Genomic DNA, 9,497 nt, shown 5'->3' with positions numbered 1-9,497 from the left:
TCCATATGAGCGAAAAATTCTCGGTAGAGACATTGAACAACATACAACCAGTCCTTTGAAAGGCAGCTATAACTCTAACTTAGAAGACCACTAACGTAAATAAATATCAGATTCACTATAAGATCAAAATAATAAGTATTAGAAGCAGAGACATCGTTGTTGCTCGCTTTGTACATGTAGTGCTTTTTCAAAATTCAAGTAAACTAAAATACCGTTTTTCTCTCCTAAAATACATGTATCATTAAAATAATGAACCTTTTGAACACATTGTTGTTGCCTGCTTTGTACAAGGCATTACAGGAAATCCTAATATATTTCTTGTTCTCGATTACTGGGTTATAGATATCACAATAATGCAGAAAACCTTCCCCAAGACTTAATGTTGCTATCAATGGCTTCGGGAGTCAAAATCTGACCACAATATGGATTCAAAATTCTCTAGGCTATGCCTGTAATACAGTGTGAAAAGGAAGGTAATACCTGCATATGTTATTTATATGTCACTAAAGAATTTTTTTTAACATTAAGACTGAGAAAAGTATAGAATGTTTTTATTTTAATATTGAACAACTTTACTCCTATAATTAAATAAAAAATACATTGGGGAAGTATATTAGTTTCCGTCCTTATCAATGATATTAAATCTGATTTATCATGTAAGTTAAAAATATCTTTTAATCTGACAGAATTACATGAATTTAATCATTTTAGTTCTGTCTTTGAAAGACTCTAAATGGAAGTGTTTCAAAATTAATTCAATATTAGTGATTCCATGGCGTCCAAAAATGTTTCACATCTGATAGAAAAGGAGGTGTGGACGAGGGCACTCCAGGGAACATGGAATAACGACGACAGTAATTTAAAAGAAGATGGCGAAGAGGAAACGTTCTATGAGAATTCATTCACTGAAGTGAAAAATCATGGACATACAAATGAGGATCTTACACCAAAGGCTCCGGCTTGGAATGTTGATTTTGTCACTTCTGAAAAAAATTCTGTTAAAAACTCTTCGGAAAACACTGATTCTGACGCTTCAGAGAAGTTACGTAAAATGACACTGAGAAACAACAAAGACGATCCTTCTAGTCCGGAGTGTTTGTCTTCTGTGTCAAACAAAGAAGACAGAAAGGGCGAAAAGTTACGCAAAGAGACCACCGATAAAAGCATTGATGAAGTCGACTATTTTGATAGTGAGGAGGAATACATGGAAACACACGGACAAAAATACGACGAGAGAAACCCTTTGGATTTTTTCGAAGGATTGTCCCACAGACCTTTACAAAGCAGATACAGTCAGTATAATTTTCAAAGCCAAAAAATAACTACATGTTTATATATTTTCCCTTGTGTAAATAACAAATTGTATAGTTCCTCTAAAATCAGACGATTTAAAATTACAAAATTTCCTGTTTTAAATATCTAAGTGTATTTCCTAAATTTGCTTTAGGTGGAGGAGTCGAACAATTCAGAAACATACCTGTTTACAGACGATCAATACAAGAATTTGCAGCAACTAATCATTTTGATGTTTATGATGTCGTTCATGACGGAAACTGTATGTTTCGCGCCATTGCTGACCAATTCATGATCAACGGTCGGATCGGATATACACCTGAGCGTCTGCGATGTGCAGCAATAGAGTGAGTATTTTGATCATTACTTATATTCAGAGTGAAACCTATATGATTCTTTAACTGCATTCGTCACGTCAGACCTCTTAACAGTTATGCCTAGGTCACATTTAAATGCCGATGGTCGGGCGACTAAATTTTTCTTGTCTTGTCGGGTGAAAGAACATGATCGGCCGATACAGTATCGGGCGACACGGAGCAGTCACATTAATTCCCAGGGACACCGATGACTTGGACAAATAACACAAAAAAATCTTTTTTTCTTTAGAATTCAGCAATATTTTTTCATAGATCTATATTCAGATAGGTGACGTGAGTAATGTTTGCAAGGCAAAGTTGAAAATGTGTGCAAAAGAACAAGGTTCACTTTTGCCTTATTTGGCCCTGTGAATTTCTGAAAAACTGAAACTGCATAGTTTTAGTTAACAATGCATTAAAATATCACTTAGATCGTTGGTGACTACGGTCCTATAAAAAATGACGTCATTTTCTGGCTAGTCAATGCATTATGACGTCACGAAATGCATCAATTTCCTCATATTCAGAAAAAGTCTACAAAAAACGGCCAATTTTTAAAGTTATTTTTTTATATTTGAATAGAGCGCAACCTCTGATCTAAAATATGCAACTAGTAAATGATAGAACTGTTTCTGAGGATTCATGGACATGTTTTATTTTTTAGATTAGAGGGTGCGCTCATATTATATTTTCTTCACTGAAAGTACTGAATTATACCCGTTGTCCTAAAAATTCAAGAACAATGCAACTTCATAAAGCCAGTTTTATACACCCTTCTTGTCCAACGACGGACAACCGACTTTATAAACTGACCGCTGATGGTTGGACGATGATCGAAGGTTGGTCGACGGATAACTTCAATTGAAGGAATCGGCCACCGACGCATAAAAAATTATAACTTGGACCGATGGACACAAAATTGGTCGGCCGACAAAAAAAAGGGGTCAAAATCGGCCAAGACAACGGCCGATGAACTAACGACTGTCACCCGAAGAATCCCATTTTTGCTTCAAAACCTGTCGGCCGTTGGTCTTTTTTGGAAATGTGACTGGGGTTTTAGGTATGTTGTGAATCAATCTCTACCCAGTTATCGTTCCACTTATACCTCTGTCAACGTCTAAAAAATAGTACGGAAGCGGAGGGACGTGATTTGTTTTTCAAATGTGGTTTAAAATTGTCCACAAGAAGATTAACACACTTACATTTCTTCATATGTGTTAATGCTGCAAGTTGTTTGTCTATAAAAACTAATTCATGTTGATAATTATCGGCAATGCATTTTAAATTTTCCACGTTCGTAATATCCTGCCGAGAAATAATCCCTTATAGGATATGGTTAAAAAACGATATCTGATTCTAATTCTCATAAATAATTTTTTTATTTAACATGTTAAAGAAGAATATAGAAGTCAATTTTACATTCATAATTTATGATGGAATAGGTGAAGGTAAGTTTTGCCAAGAATCTTGGCATTTAGACGTTGACAGAGGTGTTGTAGCGAAGCGAACGACAACTCTGGGTAGAGATTGGTTGTGAATAGGTAGATGACTTGCTAGTCTATGTTACCATAGGATGAGTCAGTTGGGTGGTCACTTAAAGGTCTGGAAAGATAACTGCTTTCAGTGAACTTCCAGTCACCTTTAGCTCAACTGATTGGCAGGTTATCCTCTACTGTACTGTTTTCTTTCAGTTACTTAAGAAAGAATCCTTATAAAAGAGACGGTGAACATATTCAGTCTTTCCTCTGTACCGAGTCCTGGCAGGACTATCTCTCCAGAATGTCCAAATCGAATGAATGGAGTGATCACATAATTCTCCAGGCTGTAGTTGATGCCTATAACTTGGAAGTCGTTGTCATTAATGTTTTCCTTGAAGACATACGGAAAACTGTAGTTAAACCAGAAAATAAAAGAAATAGAACACCACTGCAATTTTTTCTAGGACATTTGGGAGAATTTCATTACCTGAGTCTGCGTCCAGACCACTGGGCATCATATTGGCCCTATAGTAAGTATATAACATATGAATGTCGGTCTTTCTTTAATTAAAACTATGCTAAATGTCTAATAAATGTCTGATAAAACTTTTTTTCTTATTTATAAGATAATATAATCATTCATTCCCTAATTGTATGAAATCAGATTACAATTTCATTTCATTTTTCTTGGTCCAATTGAACGTGTTGAATCCTTACAGAGTCCCTCTTGTACAGACTCATGGTGTGCTCAAATAGACTGACTCCAACAGCAAGACAAGAACTGATTCAGAATAAAATTACCGAAATGGGGGCCAGTGATCTGGTGAATAAAGAAGAATTTTTGGACATGATTCAACTTCCAGGTGGAAACAGAGATGGAATCAACACTGACCCTGAAATGCCTTTAAAGCAAAAAGATTTAACAGAAAGCCATGGTGACAATTTGTTCGATTTTGACTCGTATTGTTTAGAAGAATTACAACTTCAAGAAACAGAGGGTAAGACACAAGATAAATAGTAAAATGATGCTTTCAACAGGAACCCGTATCATTTTTTGCTTATACATGGAAGAGAGAGAGAGAGAGAGAGAGAGAGAGAGAGAGAGAGAGAGAGAGAGAGAGAGATTTCTCAATTATATTTCTGGAAATTTTTCAATAGATTTCCTTATCTGAAAACCTAAAATTCTTATGTTATACCGGCAATACTGATGGTTATAAATTACATACTCTTTTTCCAGATTCTTCAGAAAGCGTCTTATTTGATCCCTTGCATATTGATATTTTAACTGGGATTCCTCTCCCTCATCTGTCCTACATCATCAAACAGTTGTTCCCACTCCATATGATCAGCTCATATAGAGCGGCAGGTCGTCAAATTGTATTTCCTGATATAACCCTTCACTGTATTGGGTCTTATGCAGACGGAATCAATGTTTTCTTAAAAGACATAAGCAAAAATCAATCAAAGCGTAGCTTTTATAATTCAGAAGGAGAAAAATCGGTTGGAGAGGTTGTTATCATACCAAGAGACAAACATGTACGACATTGTGACAAAATTGAAGGTCAAACCTCAGTAGTGAGTATTTTTGCAGATTCAACAAATACCCACCCAGGGTACTGTCAATTAAAATTAGCCCCATACGCAATGGGAATAAGGGAAAAGAATATTCTATGCAGAGGATCAGACAGGTTCCTTAAAGAGATAGAAGTAGACGCCGTTGTCTCCCTTCAAGAGGATGTCCAGATCAAGTACACAGGATTATTTTGTGATACATTTCCACCACTAGCACAGGAATGGAAAAATCGACGAAGGAAATTCACATTTCCTTCTCACAAATTAATAGAAAAGGTTTTGAGAATGAAATGCACATTGATTAAAAAAGCTCATCCGCGAAGCAAGGACCCTGATATAGAATGGAAATATAACTTTTCTATGGCTGAACAAGCAGTAATTGTAGGCTTATCTACTTCCCAATATCACGGTCTCTCCGTGTTCAAAGTTTTGGTCGAAAATATGACTATTCATCTGATGAAAAAGTTAAAAAATAAACATTTGAAAGCTGTCTACCTGCGTACTCTTGAGGACATACCATGTGCAGCCTGGGAAACCAATTTCAGTGGATGCCTCCTCTATACCGTGAGTGCTTTGGTAGACTATTTAAAAGTCAGATTCCTTCCTCATTATTTCATACCAGCTAACAATCTTATTGAATGTTATTCAACTGATGAAATTGAAGCTATTCGTGTCAATGTTGAATGCATCCGATTGTTTCCACTAACAGTGATCCAAAATATTGCAGAAAACCATGGCTATCACTATGCACCGAAGCTGATACAAATGGCTTTTGTAAATTGTAGAACCTTTAGGGATAATAAGGACTTAATGACCGTATTTATGAATGCTTTCACACCTGGAACCGTGTGCTCTGTCAAAGTCATGACGAGACTCGGATGTTACGGAACTGCATTGCAACTTTTGCGATATACCCACGAGCAAATGCTTTTAATGCCGATGCCAACGGACTGTTATGAGATGCCAAGTTTTCTTGAATTCTTTCACATGGCTTTAAAAAGCTTGCGTCAAAAATCATCACGCATTATTTTAGCAAAATTATTCGACATTCTATTCAAGACTGATATATCGCAAGAAATTATTGATGATGACGCAACATATGCTTTAAATATCCTGCCATGGACGGTTGACTTTAAAATTGGATGGACGGAAATTCCAGTAGAGAGAAGCACGGACTTTTTCTCTCTTGCTGATTTCTTTTACGGATACAGCGCAAGGGAATTTGACAAACGAAATTCAACATTATCCGAATTGGCTATTCTAACAGCGATACGTTGTGTTAAAGAGGAAATCAAAACAGAAACAATTATTTTGGAAGAAATAGAAGATGCGAGTTTGAAGGAAGAAATTAAATCTCAAAGAGACCAGATGATAAGGAATCTGAAGAAGAGGCTTAAGACCTACTATATACATATGTACGCCATTTCAATGCAGTACCTTACATTTGAACCATTACAACACCACATGGACGACATTGAAAAACTCTCTGATGAATTTCCAGAAATGGCACTGAGTGTCAGTAGTATGTTTAGATATTTGGAAAGACAAGATAAAGCTTTAGAATATGAACGCAGATATAATACCAGTTTTCAGTGGAAGAAACATGCCGGTACATACTTGCCCTAGGCTACGATTTAAAACATTTTTTTTAAAATCTCATAAAGTCTCGTTTAAAGGTTTTGACATTCTTGTTGACAGCTGTGTATTTAAATTTAGAGCATAATGTGAAAAATATACATATATTTTGTATCTAAATGTGAAAGGGAAATAGAAATGGAAAAGGAAATGTGGTTCTAAAAGATTATATATTATTATTATTATATTATGTCACAGATGTATATAATTTAGTGACACTTATATTCATTTTGCTGAAAAACACCCCATGGTTTTATCACACTGTTTCGTAAGCAAAAATACATGTAACTGTATATAAAATAGCTCTTTTAGGTTTAAAAATGTTTCTATTGGATTTAAATTACACTAGACCCCCCATGACAATTTCAATTGTCCCCGCCTACTGACGTCAGACTCAAAGACAGACTACGACATCTACATTGCTGTAGATGCCTGGATTGTCTATAATTACTTGAATCATAAATCATTTAAAAGAAATTAGATTAGTGTTAGTCACGGACATGTTTATTGATGTAATCAGTTTTCACAAAAGAAGACTCTCTTGACTTTAGAACAGGAGCTGTCGTCGAATCCTATCTCCGGACACCACGTGGTCTCGATTAACCCCACACAGTCCCGATCCTCCAGGGGCTCACCGGGACACCAGTGTTGTGTAACGGCCGAACCATCCCGCCACTCGTACGAGAAGGCACCCACTCTCCTAGCGTGCGTGTGAATTGACACTGAAAGAAAATATACATTACTTTGTAGCCGCCTCGCTGTTTAAGAATTCAGTAGTTTTTTAAATCGTTCATTGAGTTTGCGTATAATGATAGTGTACTCACAAATATTAATTTTTTGCATCACACCTTGACGCCGAGGTACTTGACGTCATATACACACATTAGTTCTCTGGACATTGAATGGCACGTTCCTTGGGCATCTGCATAGAGCGTGGTCGTTGTATGAAGGTAGAAAAACTGGTTTATATCTGGGAACCACTCGTCTATTCCTGGAACACATTCTAAGGGAAAAACCAAACTTTGACAATTTAAAATTGACTTAAATAAAAAAAATATATCATTGGATGCCTCTGCAAAATATTTTTCTGTCTCTAATGCAAAAATGCATATTTCCCCTCAAAATTTCGCATTTCCTTTGATAATAATCTATAAAACTAATTCTAATACATATTGTCAACATTTGGTGAAGACGTGGGAACAAAATTAACACCATCAGCCTATCCGTATTATAAAGTACAACACCTTATTGCAGAAAATAGACCAGAAAAAACATTAAAATGTACATGTTTCACTCACAGTTAAAACATTATTTTATAATTATGCTTTTGAAAATGAACTGATCGGTTCTTATAAACAGTATGAGCAGAGTTTATACAAGTCAACAAATAAGTACAAAACTCCGGGCAAGGGAAAAAGACAGGAAATATTGTAAGAGTACAATGTAATTTATCTCTCTCCATTTGGCATTATAATTGAAAGTGTTTGGTCCCCACTTTTAAGCCGACATGTTTGTGATTCTGACAATCATAAAGCCCACATTCCTGTGAATCGTTGTGATAGTGGAATACCTTACAGTAGTGGTTTGTCTTACACAGATAAGCACACATTGATACCATAGGAACAGTCGTTGTTACCATGGGAACGCCATCCGATTTCCTGTCTACCAGTCGAGGAATAATGTTGAACATGTCCCCGCTGCAAACTTTCTCAAAAAATACATATAGAAATATGACAATATGTTAAGATTGTTAAATTGATTACATGTATCGCAACAATAATAGATGTTTGATCATTTAATTCGATATTTAAGAGAGTATCCTTACAAAAAAGATGATTATAATATCCAGTACTTTCTGAGTGGAGAGTCTTGGGAAGAGTATCTCTCTAGAATGTCAAGATCGAATGAATGGGGTGATCACATAGTTCTCCAGGCCTTGGTCGATGCTTACAACAAAAAGTTTGTGTTGAAGTATTCTTAGAGGGCATCGATTATAACTCTATCAGAATATACATCTTTTAATTAGAATTAATTAACCCTATTAAAAATGTTTCGTCTTGGCGTTAATTAAACGTGTAAACATTAAAAAGAGAAAACAAATGTTGATATTTCTAGGACATTTGGGAGAATTCCATTACTTAAGTCTGCGTTTGGATCAATGGACATCTGATTGGCCTTACAGTGAGGATAGATATAATTTTCTTAGGCCTTTTAAGTCACAATCAAATTTTAAGCTCATGATATGACTCTGTTGTTTGCAGACACCCATTTTCGTTGTGGAATATTTTTATTGGAAATGTTCTATAAATTCTAATTGAAAGAGGTATATTCTGATAGTTCTATCATTGACGTCTCTAAAATACTTAAACACAAACTTTTGTCCTTATGCTTTGTTAACAATTGTTGTTTAGGGTGTGTCCGAAAGGGCGAGAGCAGAGATACCTATTCAACTTAAATTTAGATCGGGGTCTTCAAACGGCACGTGACATTTGGCAGATCTCTTGTCACATGATTTCGTGTTTTAGTTGCATTACTATAAATCTGAGCACTGCTTACCATGTATTTTAATAAGGAAGGCTGATCTACTATTCATTGCTATTTATATAATAAATCTTTGTAAGGTTTTTTTCTTGGAACTTCTTGTTACCACGAGAATAAAAAAGTTTGCGGCGGGACACAATTCGCTAAGGATTGTTGGTCCAAATATTACTGCAGAAAAATCACTTAGATTTTTTTAAAGTCCAAATTTTCTCTTTGCCAAGGCATTGTCGTATGACATCACAGTGTTTTAGGGAGCCCATAATAGACTTTAAAAATCAATTGAGCTTAAAATATAATTTACCATTTTCTAATTACTTATGTATTTTACAGTCCATGTTGTACAAAATTGTTGTTTGTTCCAAACATTTTTCCATACTAACACGACGAGAAATGATTCAGCAAAAAATAAAAGTTATGAAAGCTTATAAAATAATGACTGAAGAGGAATATTTAGACATGCTTCAACTAGAAAACGAAAGTGACAATTCCTTGAAAATTTTGCTAAATACAGAATCTATTAACGTCAAATGTTTGTCGAATTTTGACTCAAATGGTCTGGGTGAATTGCAACTTCAAGGAAAAGAAGGTAAGACACGGTATATAGATAGAACATCATCATCTA

At 35.4% G+C, this 9,497-nt stretch overlaps 1 protein-coding gene across 1 annotated transcript; it reads left to right on the top strand.

Annotated features, from left to right (window-relative positions):
* Nucleotides 1-687: 687 nt before the first annotated feature.
* LOC134258254 (uncharacterized) lies at nt 688-6,526 on the top strand. Its single transcript, XM_062740789.1, has 5 exons — nt 688-1,292; nt 1,448-1,640; nt 3,341-3,657; nt 3,847-4,125; nt 4,365-6,526. Exons 1-5 carry the CDS (start codon nt 773-775, stop codon nt 6,323-6,325), a joined length of 3,270 nt encoding a protein of 1,089 aa, XP_062596773.1. The 5' UTR covers nt 688-772; the 3' UTR covers nt 6,326-6,526.
* Nucleotides 6,527-9,497: the final 2,971 nt, after the last annotated feature.

The sequence above is a fragment of the Saccostrea cucullata genome, unplaced genomic scaffold, assembly GCF_032062105.1.
Source record: "Saccostrea cucullata isolate Sc308-1 unplaced genomic scaffold, CSIRO_AGI_Scuc_v1 ctg2389, whole genome shotgun sequence".
NCBI classification, from domain to species: Eukaryota; Metazoa; Mollusca; class Bivalvia; order Ostreida; family Ostreidae; genus Saccostrea; species Saccostrea cuccullata.
This window is presented reverse-complemented; position numbering and strand designations above follow the sequence as displayed.